We start from the raw sequence: 14,162 nt of genomic DNA, 5'->3' as shown, positions 1-14,162 counted from the left end.
AGGTACCTTGTCACCACAGAGCCAGTCCTCCCCTAGCGGCTGTTCATTTTTGACTTGAGCCTGTAAAATGGTAAAGGATAAGCAGTTTGTCTCCTGGCCCCTCCCCTACTGTAAGCCTTTTCTGCCCCTTGGTCTCTCTCTAGGAATCCTAGCCTTCCTTCCCCTAAGGAAAATGTGACCTCTTTGCTTTGTTCTCTCCCTTTCTCAACCAATCAAATTGCTTAACCCTTTATTTTGGGAAAGATAGCCCATGTACAGAAAAGAAGGTCACAAACAGAACTGTGTGATGATTTATCATAAGGCAAACACTCATGTCAGATGATGAAATGCATTATTGTCAGTCATCCCAAAGCCCCGCCCTCCAATCCAGATTTTTCCAAGTAATCATAGTAAACTCATAGTTTAACCATAAGTATCCATCCCTACTCACAATAGAGTAGGTTGTCTGGTTTGGACCTTTATGTAGATAGAATCATGCTGTAGGACCCTTTTGTGCTTGACTTGGTGGTTCCCTTCACCCATTGTTTACTATATGCTTCCATACTTTTGTTTATTTTGTTTATTCTTCCATGCTTTTACAAGTTTCTCTAGTTTTTCTAACTCTTCAATTGTATGTAAATACCACAATTTATATATACATTCTACTACTGATAAGCATCTGGGTTATTTCCAGCTTTAGACTGTTTCGGATGGAGGAGCCTGGTAGGCTGCAGTCCATGGGGTCGCTAAGAGTCCGACGCGACTGAGCGACTTCACTTTCACTTTTCTCTTTCATGCATTGGAGAAGGAAATGGCAACCCACTCCAGTGTTCTTGCCTGGAGAATCCCAGGGACGGGGGAGCCTGGTGGGCTGCCGTCTATGGGGTCGCACTGAGTCGGACACGACTGAAGCGACTTAGCAGCAGCAACAGCAGTACTGTTGCAGTGAACATTTTACACCCTTCTCTTGGTGGTGTGCATGCATTTCTGCGGAGCATGTATACAGAACTGGCATTGTGAGGTCATGCTGTGTCTATGCTCCTCTCCTGTTAGATACTGACAGTTTCTCAAATTAACTGTAGCAATTTTCAGCACACCAGCAATGCATGTTTCCCCAGTTATTCACATCCTTGAATTTGTACAATAGACATTCTGGTGTATGTACAGAAATACCTCATGGTGGAATTTGACTTTTCTTGATGACTGATGAGGTTGAGCACTTGTTCACGTGATTATTTGCCATTTGGACTTCTCTTTTGCTAAGTACCAGTTCTCCTGCCCGTTTTATGATTAGTTGTCTGTCTTTTTCTTATTCTAGTTATATTCTTGTTATGGGCTTTTTTTTTAATGTCTTGTAAATCTGTTCTCCCATTCTGTCTTATATCTCAGACATCACTGATATTTTTTGAGAAACTGTTCTTAATAATTACAGGACTACTCAAGTATTCTTAATCTAATATTCTTATTTATTCTAATGTCAATTTTGACAAGCAGCATTTTATAAGAATTTTTCTCTTTCATCTAAATTTTTAAATGTTTTACATGTTCAGTTGCTTAGTCGTGTCTGATTCTTTGTGACCCCATGCTCCAGGGTCCTGTGTTCATGGGATTTTCCAGGTAAGAATACTGGAGTTGGTTGCCATTTCCTCTTCCAGGGGATCTTCCTGACCCAAGGGTCAAACCCACGTCTCCTGCTTCTGCTTCATTGCAGGTGAATTCTTTATTGCTTGAGCCATCAGGGAAATATTTTAGCAGAAAATTATTCATACTTCCTTCTTAACTGTTTAATACCTAAAGGATGTATTGTATTGGCCTATTCCTTAGTCCTAAATTAGCTATTTGTGCTTTCTCTCTTTTCTTTTTGATGATATTCACCAGAATTTATGAATTTTAAAGCTTTTCAGGAATGACTTTGTTGTCTGTTTGTGTGCTGTCTTATTTCTATTCTAATCTTTTCTTTTTCCCCTCTTCTACTTTCTTTGGGTTTATTTGCCATCCTTTGTTTTCCCTAAATTTTTTATGTGGATGCTTATAGCTCATTGATATTTAGCTTTTCATATTTTCTGATATTCACATTTAAAAACATATGTTTCCTCTCAAGTATGACCATAGCTGTATCTTTCAAGTTTCAGTGAGTTATATTTTGATTATTATTCATTTCAATGTATTTTACATTGTGATAGAGTTTTTTCTAGCTGTCTTTTTCTTTTGTTCTTTTTTTTAATATAATTTAATTTATTTGTTGTCATGGATAATACTCTATGTGATTTCAGTCCTTTGAAAGTTGCTTTTTGGCCAAGCATGTGGTCAACATTTATAATAGTATGCGTATGGTTGAAAAGAAGGTGTTTTCATTTCAGTGTGCCAACCATGTTGTTTAAATTCTCTGTATTCATAGTGACTTTTTATTTATTTATTCTACTGTATTCTGAGAGATATATATTAAAATCTCCCACTATGTGGATTTTTTAAACTCTTATTTTGCTTTATATGTTTTAAGGCTAAATTTTTAGAAGTTAGTTTTAGTATATAATTTTACAAATTTAGAACTAGTAGGTCTTTTTGGTAAATTGAAACATTGAACATTTGAGCTGTTCTCCTTTACCTCTATTAACTTTTCTGCCTTAAAGTTTTCCTTTGATATTCATACAGTTTGGCTGATGTTTTATAGTACATCTGTTTTCCATACTTTGTGTCAGCATTTTTTATCTCCGTTTTATGTGTCTTTTATGACATATGATTAGGTCTCTTAGCCAATTTTTTTTTTATCCAAGTAGATGATCATTGCTTTTAATTGAAGAATATTTTGTGTTAAATGTCTATCCTAATAAGTGCTGTCTTCTTATCTAACCATTTCTGTGTTTCTTTTCCCCTTCTTTCATCTCTTGAATTATTTTGTATTACTTCATGTTTTTCCTTCTGCTTATCCATTTTTTGTACCTGATTGATTCATTTTCCATCTTTCCCCACCCTGCCCTGGGTCCCAAGGAAGGTCACGTTTATGGATGACATCAAAGGGCTTCCTTGCTTTCTGACTTCTGGTTGGTTTTGTTCAATGGAAGAAACCGGTAAGAAACTGAACAGTGGGAAGAATATGAAATTGGGATGTTTATTCCCTTTCTCTCCTGTCAGGTGGCATGGTTCCTCTCTTGCAATGCAATCCACTGCATGTGTAAGTGTTACCTGACCTCTTTATGTAATCCTATGGGAATTTCAAGCTCAGAAAATTGCACAAATGCTGATACTTTGGCTACTGCTATTGCTGTGAGTGACAAACTGTCCTTTGTCTCTGACCCAGGAGTTTTGTGTCTTCTGCCAGGATCCTTGAAACTAGCAGGATAATTTGTCAGCTTGCAAGCTGAGTAAAAACTCGGTTAGATCTTCACACAATGGAGTTCTCCACTAGCTCCTTTTGTTATATTTTGTTTTGTCTTGTTTAAACTTAGTCACATCTTAATAAGGAGCTCCTTTATTAAACTCTCTTCAAATTACCCAGCTTGAATGTGCCATCTGTTTTCTGCTTTATTAACTTGAGAATAATACACATTTTTAGTATTCTTTTAGTGATTGTATCAGAAATTACAGCATAAATAAATAATTTAATTTTAACCATCTTTCCAAACAATGCAAGGATATCAAACACTTTTATATGAAATGTCCAGAATAAGCAAATCTGTAGAGATAGACAGTAGATTAGTGGTTACATAGGACCACTTGGCTTGGGGTAAAATGGAAAATAATTGCTAATGGGCGTGAGATTCTTCAGGGTGTGATAAAAATGTTCTAGAATTAATTGTAATGTTGGTTGTACAGATCTGTGCATATATTAATAGCTGTTGAACTGTACATTTTAAGTGGTGAATTGTGTGATATGTGACCTGTATCTCAACATAGTTGGACACTCCCTGGTGGTCTAGTGGCCAGGATTCAGCAGTCCCAACACAGTTGTTGTATATGGTCTTTTATGACTGGCTTCATTCACTTAGCATACATTTTCAAGGTTCATACATGTTGTAGCATTTATATGTACAGTTTATCCGTTCATCACTTGATGGATATTTGGATTTTTTTCCACTTTTTGGCTATTGCATATAGTGCCACAGTGAACATTTGCCTACAAGTTTTTGTGTGGACATATGTTTTCAATTCTCTTTGAAATTGCAAAGTTATTTGGTAAATATGTTTAATCATTTAAGGAACTGCCAGAATATTTTCCAAAGTGTCTACACCAGCAGTATACAAAGTTTCCAGTTTCTCCTCATTTTGACTAACACTTGTTATTTTCTGTCTTTTGAGTATAGACATTCCAGTGGGTGCCATGTGGTATCTCATTATGGTTTCAATTTGCACTGCCCAAATGGCTAACAGTGTTGAACGTCTTTTCATGCACCAACTGACCATTTATATATCTTCTTTGGAGATATGTCTATTCAGATCCCCTCCCCATTTTTCACTTGGTTCATTTGTCTTCTTTTTTTTTTTCAGTTGGTTCATTTGTCCCATTGTGGGTTTTCTTTTCACTTCTGATGATATTTTAAATCACAATGTAAGCTTAGATAAAGTCCAATTTTTTTGACACATGCTATTGGTATCATATCTAAGACAGCTGATGTCACAAATATATACTCCTATGTTTTCTTCTCAGTTTTAGAGTTTTAGCTCTTATTAACGTTTAAGTCAATAACACATTTTTATATATCATGTGAAAAGAGTCCAACTTCATTTTTTTACATATATACATTCAATTGTCCTAGCATTATGTATTGAAAAGACTTTTGTTTCCATAGCATTATTTTGGCATCATTGTGAAAAATCAGTTGACCACTAATTTACTTCTTGACTTCCAATTCTGTTCCATTGAGCTCTATTTTTTGTATGCCTGTTCTCTTTTTATTATTGTAAATTTTTAGTTAGTTTTGAAATTGGGAATTGTGAGTCCTCCAGCTTTGTCCTTTCTTTAAAGTTTGTTTAAGCTATTCTGTATCCCCTTAATTTCCTCTTGAATTTTAAGATCAGTTTGTCAGTTTCTGCAAAGGAGCCAACTGAGATTTTGATAGGGATTTCACTTAAGCTTCGGTTCAGTTAAGAGGAGAATATTGTCCTTTTAAAAATACTAAATCTTCCACTCTATGAACATGGGATATCTTTCCCTTTATTTAGGACTTCTTTAGTTTCTTTCATCAGTGTTTTGTGGTTTTCAGATTATAAATGTTGTACTACTTTTTAAAAATTTATTACTAAGTACTTTATCTTTTTTGATGCTAATGCAAATGGAATTATTTTCTAAAATTCATTTTTGAATTATTCATTTTTAGTGTATATAAATTAAATTGATTTTTTGTATATTGATTCTGTATCCTGCAACCTTGCCGAACTGAATTGTTTGTTCTAATAGATTTGAGGATGCATTTTTTTCCCCTCTCAGGATTTTTCATATGCAAGATCAGGTCATTTGCAAATAGAGACAATTTTAGTTCTTAATTTCTAATCTGGATACCTTTTAGTTTATTTTGCCTTCTTTATTCTTTTTTTTCTTTTTGTCTAATTGCCCTGACTAGAGCCTATAGTATAGTATTGAATAAAAGTGGTGAGAACAGATATCCTTGTCTGGATTCTAATCATGGGGGGACAATTCAATCTTTCAGCCTTAAGTATGCTGTTAGCTATGTGTTTTCATAGATGACTTTTATCAAGTTAAAAAAGTAAACTTCTATTCCTAGTTTTGAATGTTTTACTATGAAGAAGTATAGGATTTTGTTAAATGATCTTTTCTGCTCAGCTTCCTATTTGAAGGATTTTTTGCTGCATAGAGAATTCCTACTTGGCACTACTTTCTTTCAACACTTTGAATATATTCTTCCATTGCTCTGACGAAACCAACTCAGTCTAATTGTCATTTATTTTGAAAGTAATTTGAACCCTATTTACCCCCCTTATTCTTAAGGTTTCCCTTTCCTTTAATATTCTGCAATTTTATTATGTTGCACCTAGGTGAGAACTTCTTTTTATTCTTCTTGCAGTTTGTAAGTGCTCTTGAATCTGCTACATAATATTTTTTGTCATCTTAGAAATGTTTTTAGCCATTATCTCTTCAAATAGTGCTCCTTCCCCTTTCTCTCCTTTCTTGGATTCTAATTATGTATATCTTAGACCTTATCACTGTGCCCTCCTTGCCTATTGACATTTTTCATGTATTACCAAATTTTTATTTTTTCATACTTTCTGCTAGGTATTTTTTTCCTGACATATCTTTCTTAAGCTGAGTCCAAGATATTAATAAATCCATTCATTCATACATAAATTCATGTGAAATTATCCTATTTTTGGTATCTAAATACCTGTTAAAATTCAGTCTTCTTGCTTATCTCCTTGAAAGTAATAGGTGTTATTTAAATGTGTCTGATAATGCCAGTCTTTGAACCCCTCATGTGTCTATTTGCATTCTTATTACATTTGATTCCCGTCTTTTTGTCTCTTTAAACTCTTGGTTATTTATTTTTGTTTACCTGACATTGATTTGCAAAATAACTTTTAGAAATAAGCGGAGGCCCAGGATGACACTAGATTCCTGCCCAAAGGGTTGTAATTGCTTTTTCCTGCTTCTGGAAGCACTAGCACTCTGAAATTATCTCATCTGGTGATGACTCAAAGCTGAGCTCCAGGTCATTTAAAGATTTACTACTTCTGATTTGCCATTACTGCTAGAGTACATCCTTTTGGTGACCCATCCCAAATCAAGGGGTGTTTCCAGGATTCCTTTTTCTACTTTAATAGTGCTCTATTATCATAACCCTCACAAGACTGCCTTTCAGCCATCCTCTATATTGACAAATGAAATTTCATCATCAAATCTTAACCTATGTTATATCTTATTCCTTTAAAACAGGACTATTGTAGACCACCCCCACCCTTCACCCCCACTTATAGCCAGCTGTGCTAACAAAGCAGTTAATAATTGTGGGAAAAGCTTAAGCATCTTCTCTGTGATCTAGGAGACATACATTTATCCCGTGACTTTTAGAAAATAAAGTCTACCCCTGAATAACAGAAAGTATAGAAGAATAATAGTAACAATTTAAGGTCTTCTAAGATAGAAGGGTGGTGCCATGACCAGCCAGTGTAGACACCTGTTTTCCAGGAGCACATCTATTGGAGATCCCGTTATCTTCTGTTATGTGGCCCTCTCGCATGAGTGTGCTGTGCTTAGTGGTTCAGTCGTGTCCAACTCTTTGCAACCCCATGGACTATAGCCCTCCAGGCTCTTCTGTCCATAGGGATTCTCCAAGCAAGAATACTGGAGTGGGCTGCCATGCTCTCCTCCAAGGGATCTTCTCAACCCTGGGATCAAACCCAGGTCTCCTGCATTGCAGTCAAATTCTTTACCATCTGAGCCAACAGGGAAGTCCAAGAATACTGGAGTGGGCAACCTGTCCCTTCTCCAGGGGATCTTCCTGACCCAGGAATCCAACTCGGGTCTCTTGCATTGCTTTCTTTACTAGCTGAGCTACCAGGGAAACCCCTGCCATGAATAACCATTTTAAATAATCTTTGTGCCTTATTAAAAATGAAATTTCCAGGAGCCATAAGTGACTTGCCAAACTATGTGCACTTCTTGTGAATTTATTCATTTATCTCCTACCACTGCCTTTCAGATGCAACAACAACCTGATTTATGTAAAAATTTTGACGTGCTTATAAGTTCCTGCTGCTGCTGCTGCTAAGTCACTTCAGTCGTGTCCGACTCTGTGCGACCCCAGAGACGGCAGCCCAGCAGGCTCCCCTGTCCCTGGGATTCTCCAGGCAAGAACACTGGAGTGGGTTGCTATTTCCTTCTCCAATGCATGAAAGTGAAAAGTGAAAGTGAAGCCGCTCAGTCGTGTCCGACTCCTAGTGACTCCATGGACTGCAGCCTACCAGGCTCCTCCATCCATGGGATTTGCCAGGCAAGAGTACTGGAGTGGGTTGCCATTGCCTTCTCCTATCAGTTCAGTTCAGTTGCTCAGTCGTGTCTGATTCTTTGAGACCCCATGAATCATCATCCCCTTCTCCTCCTGCCCCCAATCCCTCCCAGCATCAGAGTCTTTTCCAATGAATCAACTCTTCGCATGAGGTGGCCGAAGTACTGGAGTTTCAGCTTTAGCATCATTCCTTCCAAAGAACACCCAGGGCTGATCTCCTTCAGAATGGACTGGTTGGATGTCCTTGCAGTCCAAGGGACTCTCAAGAGTCTTCTCCAATACCACAGTTCAAAAGCATCAATTCTTCAGTGCTCAGCTTTCTTCACAGTCCAGGCTTTCTCACAGTGGTCATCCATACATGACCACTGGAAAAACCATAGCTTTGACTAGACAGACCTTTGTTGGCAAAGTAATGTCTCTGCTTTTCAATATGCTATCTAGGTTGGTCATAACTTTCCTTCCAAGGAGTAAGCATCTTTTAATTTCATGGCTGCAGTCACCATCTGCAGTGATTTTGGAGCCCCCAAAAAAGAAAGTCTGACACTGTTTCCACTGTTTCCCCATCTATTTCCCATGAAGTGATGGGACCAGATGCCATGGTCTTCATTTTCTGAATGTTGAGCTGTAAGCCAACTTTTGCACTCTCCTCTTTCACTTTCATCAAGAGGCTTTTTAGTTCCTTTTCACTTTCTGCCATAAGGGTGGTGTCTTCTGCATATCTGAGGTTATTGATATTTCTCCCAGCAATCTTGATTCCCACTTGTGCTTTCTCCAGCCCAGCATTTCTCATGATGTACTCTGCATACAAATTAAATAAGCAGGGTGACAATATACAGCCTTGACGTACTCCTTTTTCTATTTGGAACCCGTCTGTTGTTCCATGTCCAGTTCTAACTGTTGCTTCCTGACCTACATATAGGTTTCTCAAGAGGCAGGTCAGATGATCTGGTATTCCCATCTCTTGCAGAATTTTCCACAGTTTATTGTGATCCACACAGTCAAAGGCTTTGGCATGCTGTGAAAATGCTGCACTCAATATGCCAGCAAATTTGGAAAACTCAGCAGTGGCCACAGGACTGAAAAAGGTCAGTTTTCATTCCAATCCCAAAGAAAGGCAATGCCAAAGAATGCTCAAACTACCGCACAATTGCACTCATCTCACATGCTAGTAAAGTAATGCTCAAAATTCTCCAAGCCAGGCTTGAATAATATGTGAACCGTGAACTTCCAGATGTTCAAGCTGGTTTTAGAAAAGGCGGAGGAACCAGAGATCAAATTGCCAACATCCGCTGGATCATCGTAAAAGCAAGAGAGTTCCGGAAAAACATCTATTTATGCTTTATTGACTATGCCAAAGCCTTTGACTGTGTGGATCACAATAAACTGTGGAAAATTCTCCTATAATGCCCCAAGTAAGTCCCATTACTAAAAATGTTTCAGCACATTTGTAATATCCCTGCCTCTGTTGCTGTTGCTTTGCAGGAAGAAAAATGGGGCTGCAGAACTACCAGTCTGATACTTTTATGAACTACATTCTATATGGTATCATTTTTTAAGTGAAAAAGAAAACCACTACAATATTCCAGGAAGCACACTTTATTCTCCAGTCCTAGAAGCATGACGTTTAGTGAGTACCTACCAGTGTAGTTGTGTGTGCTTGCCTTCATTAGCTCGAAAATATGCATGCTCTCAAACTCCTGAACTCCAGATGGTTCACAAAGATTCTACCACCAACTTTTTCTATGGAAGTTGTATAAAACATTTTATATTTCAAGTTTTATTACTTTCAGTGGTTTGGTATGGTTTCCTTCTTGTTAATTTTTTTAAAAATATAAACAAATTAGTGTGTGTGTGTTAGTCGCTCAGTCACGTCCAACTCTTTGTGACCCCATGGACTGTAGCCCACCAGGCTCCTCTGTCCATGAAATTCTCCAGGCAAGAATACTGGAGTGGGTTGCCATGCCCTTCTCCAGGGGAGCTTCCCAACCCAGGGATTGTACCCAGCTCTTCTGCATTGCAGGTAGATTCTTTACCATCTGAGCCACTTATAAGCACATTGGGTATGTCCTGTTTAAATAACAATACCAGAAAAGCCAAAGACTATCCTTTGAATAACTGTCTTAAGTGGGCATCAAGATTAGATTGTTAAAGGAAGGAAGGAAGGTAGAAGGGAGAGAGGGAAAGAAGGAAGAAAGGGCAAAAAAGATTGAGATAGTGTAAAGATAAATTAAAAATGAAAATTCACTTAAGGAGCATTCTAGAGAAATTGACATCTCAGGTAGCAGTTTTTAAACCAGCAAAGTACTGTGGGCTTAGGCCTAAGGAAATCTGACAGTATACCCTAAAGAAAGGCTTCTTTCCCTAAAGATGCTTTTTAAGAAACTTAAAATTTCCCAAGAAAATCAGGCTCTACCTGTAAAGTTCAAATGCATTGTAAGAAAGGTCAGTGTCACTCTTATCCGTTTATAGCAAGTATACAGATTCCAAAAGTCTGCGTTCTCTATATGAATACTACCCATGGTTGGAGCTTAATTCCGTTTCCTTATGTTCAGCATTGACTTTGACTTCCTTCTGTATATTTTGTTTTTTGCTGTTCTTTTTATTGTTATCTTTCTGTGTGTGTTCTGGCCACCTCATACAGTTTTTGGAATGAACCTAGTGATGAGTAGATAAATAATAATAATAATTAACAGTTTATCATGGTTACTATGCACTCCACAGTGTTGTGAGGGGCCAAAAGGCCTGTAGAGTGCATATGGACAAAGCTCAGAGAAGTGTTCTTTGTTAAAGCTGTTTTGACTAATTTTCCATTTTATTGGGCTTCCCTGGTGACTCGGACAGTAAAGAATCTGCCTGCAATGGAGACCCTGGTTTGATTCTTGGGTCAGGAAGATCCCCTGGTATTGGCTACCCACTCCAGTATTCTTGCCTGGAAAATCCCATGGACAGAGGCGCCTGGCAGTTTACTGTCCACCCAGCCAATATGTCTTGGGGAATCTCTCTTTTAATGGACACTTGAATATCAAAGGAATAGGGGGAGGTTAGGGATAAGATTTAAACTTCCCTGCTGGTGCCAGCCTCATACTACTTAAGTCTCATGCCACCTAAAGCCTACTTCAGTGTCCTCTTCCAGTCACCAAAGATGTCTCTCATAAGCACTTTACCCGATGTGTAGATAAAGATGGGTCATTTATTCCTTTCTTAAATATTGATGCAAAGCATATTATTTATTGGGTATGGTATTCTAATAGAAAGCCAAACCAGGCCTGGTATCAGCCTTCGAGAACTTTAGATAATAAATTGAGGTGGTTTAGTTGCTAAGTGGTGTCCAACTTTTTGCAGCCCCATGGTTTGCAGCCTGCGAGGCTCCTCTGTCCATGAGATTTTCCAGGCAAGAATACTGGAGTGAGTTGCCATTTCCTTCTCCAGGGGATCTTCTTGACCCAGGGATCAAACACCCATCTCCTGCATTGGCAGGTAGATTCTTGGCTGCTGAGCCACCAGTGAAGCCCAGGTAATATATTACCAGACACATAATTTTATAAGACTACCATAATGATTTTCTTTTGGCTTAAATCTCATCTTTGACTCTGAGCTGCTGTTTTGCCTAATATCATATACTCAGTTGAGTTCATCATTTTTTAATTGAGTGATTTATCTTTGCCTTGTGAGGATTCATAAGTTCTGCTCAGAATTTAGTTGAGAGTTCTATCCACTTCTCTCAACATAGCCTCCAGCCCCATCATAAGATAATCCTTAATTGCAGAGATCTGTGGCAGGCTTTTCCATCCCTAACTTTAAGATCCATAAGAATATTCGTGAACCTCTTCTGAAAATTCTTTAGAAATTGAGGAAGGTAGGAGAGGTGTATCATTCTGTAGCTTCTCTTGGATTTGAGGTATCATCTCTTGTGGGGTTTTTGTTGTTGTTGTTTCTCTTTTTTGGCTGCTGTGGGACGGGATCTTAGTTCCCTGATCAGGGACCCAAGCCTTGCCCCCATGCAGTGGATGTGCAGAGTCCTAACCACTAGACCACCATCTCCCAATACACACCTGTATTAAGAAAGGAAGTCTCTCTTCCCATTTTAGAGATTGGCCCACCTGGCTGTGAGAACCCAAGTTTGTCAAATATCTGAATCTTCCTTCCCCTTCTCATTCTGATTCCATACAGCTACCTGGTTAGATCATGATGAGGGGTCAGTTTGTTTGACAGTTAAGACTTTCAGCATAAATAAATTGTTTATTCTGGTTTTATACATCTGTGTTAAGGGTGCTGTTAGCAAGTGTAATATGCATTAACCTAATCAATTCCCCAGGTCATTTCTGAGTCTTTAAAGTAAAGGACATACTCTGGGCTGAGGTGAATTCAGATTGTTGGCTCCGTGAAAGCAGGGACTGTGTTTATCTGGCTAATCACCCTGTAATTTAAAGTGCCTAGTCCTCCATTGGTGTTTGATATATGTTAATAAATAAAAATTTTACCTTCTCAGGTTTATTGAGAAGCTTCTAGCTACTGAATTGGACTCTTTCCTGGTGGCATCAATTATACCACACAAGATTTATTTTGAACTTCTTGGTAAGCTGTATTATTCTCATTTTATATATTTAAAAACCATGACTTTCCTATTGTCACAAAACTAACAGAATGACTTTGGAACCTAGATGTAAAGAATTCCAAAGCACGTACCCTTCCCATTGCATCACAGTGGCTTTAGGAATAAATCAATGGGAGATCTCAGCTAGCTAGAGTTATCAGGTAAGGCATCTTGGAAAAGGTTTAATTTGAACTAGGCTTTCATGATATCAGCAACATGGTATCAGCCAAGGTGAAGTCAGATGTATAGAACAGTCTTTTGGACTCTGTGGGAGAAGGAGAGGGTGGGATGATTTGGGAGAATGGCATTGAAACATGTATAATATCATATATGAAATGAGTCACAAGTCCAGGTTTGATGCACAATACTGGATGCTTGGGGCTGATGCACTGGGACGACCCAGAGGGATGGCATGGGGAGGGAAGAGGGAGGAGGGTTCAGGATGGGGAACACGTGTATGCCTGTGGCGGATTCATTTCAATATATGGCAGAACCAATACAATATTGTAAAGTTTAAAAATAAAATAAAAAAAAAAGAAACTGCATGTTACATTTAGGAAATATTAGGTAATAAAATTCAGATTCAGTGTATAAGAAATAAATTATAGGATGATAGACAGTGAGTCAAGAAAAGTATGATGGATAATTAAATTCTTGAATAGCAGACTGAGGAATTTGAACATTTTTTATAAATATTCTTAGACTTCCCTGATAGCTCTGTTGGTAAAGAATCTGCCTACAATGCAGGAGACCTGGGTTTGATTCCTGGTCAGGGAGATCCCCTGGAGAAGGGAATAGCAACCCACTCCAGTATTCCTGCTTGGAGAATCCCATGGACAGAGGAGCCTGATGGGCTACAGTTCATGGGTTCACAAAGAGTCGGACACAACTAAGCAACTAACACAACACTGTAATTTTCTTGCCTGGGAAATCCCATGGACAGAGGAGCCTGACAGGCTACAGTCCATGGGGTCACAAAGAGTTGGACACAATTGAGTACAACAAAAAGACTAAAAAAGATAGCAGTAAATTTTTATTGGGCTTCCTTGGTGCCTCAGGTAGTAGAGAATCTGTCTGAAATGCAGGAGGCACTTGCCAATGCAGGGGACCCAGGTCTGATCCTTGGTTGGGAAGATCCCTGGAGAAGGAATGGCAGCCTACTCCTATATTCTTGCCTGGAGAATCCCATGCATAGAGAAGCCTGGTGGGCTCTATAGCCCATGGGGTCGCAAAGAATTGGACAAGACTGAGCGGCCAACTAAATAAATTGGAAGCAAATGAAGATTTTTAAAGATGATATGAAACATGATTAAAGCCATGCTTTAGAATGATGATTCAACTTGACATGTTCCTCAGTTGGAAGCAAGGAGACTAGTTAAGATGTTACTGAAAGTAGTGCAAATAATAATAGGAGAGGTGGAACAGTAAGCAAGGAAGCATATAATCCAAAGAGCTCTGAGCCTCAAGGCAACATAGATAGGAGAAGAAGTACTAACAGAAAAGAGGAATTATTTTAGCCAAATGTAGAAGACTAGTGCTTCTTTTGAACTGTGGTGTTGGAGAGGACTCTTGAGAGTCCCTTGGACTGCAAGGAGATCCAACAGTCCATTCTAAAGGAGATCAGTCCTGGG

The 14,162-nt window shown here is 38.4% G+C and overlaps 1 protein-coding gene across 1 annotated transcript in view; it reads left to right on the top strand.

The window, feature by feature from the left end:
- The window catches only part of LOC109567021 (uncharacterized), a 58,440-nt gene that overhangs the window by 2,991 nt on the left and 41,287 nt on the right, over positions 1–14,162 (top strand). The window contains exon 2 of the mRNA XM_070798162.1: positions 12,427–12,512. Coding sequence (XP_070654263.1) covers positions 12,427–12,512 — 86 coding nt within the window. The remainder of the gene's footprint in view (positions 1–12,426; positions 12,513–14,162) is intronic.

The sequence above is a fragment of the Bos indicus genome, chromosome 2, assembly GCF_029378745.1.
Source record: "Bos indicus isolate NIAB-ARS_2022 breed Sahiwal x Tharparkar chromosome 2, NIAB-ARS_B.indTharparkar_mat_pri_1.0, whole genome shotgun sequence".
Taxonomy (NCBI): Eukaryota; Metazoa; Chordata; class Mammalia; order Artiodactyla; family Bovidae; genus Bos; species Bos indicus.
Note: the sequence above shows the minus strand (reverse complement) of the source record. Positions and strands in the feature narration are given on the sequence as shown.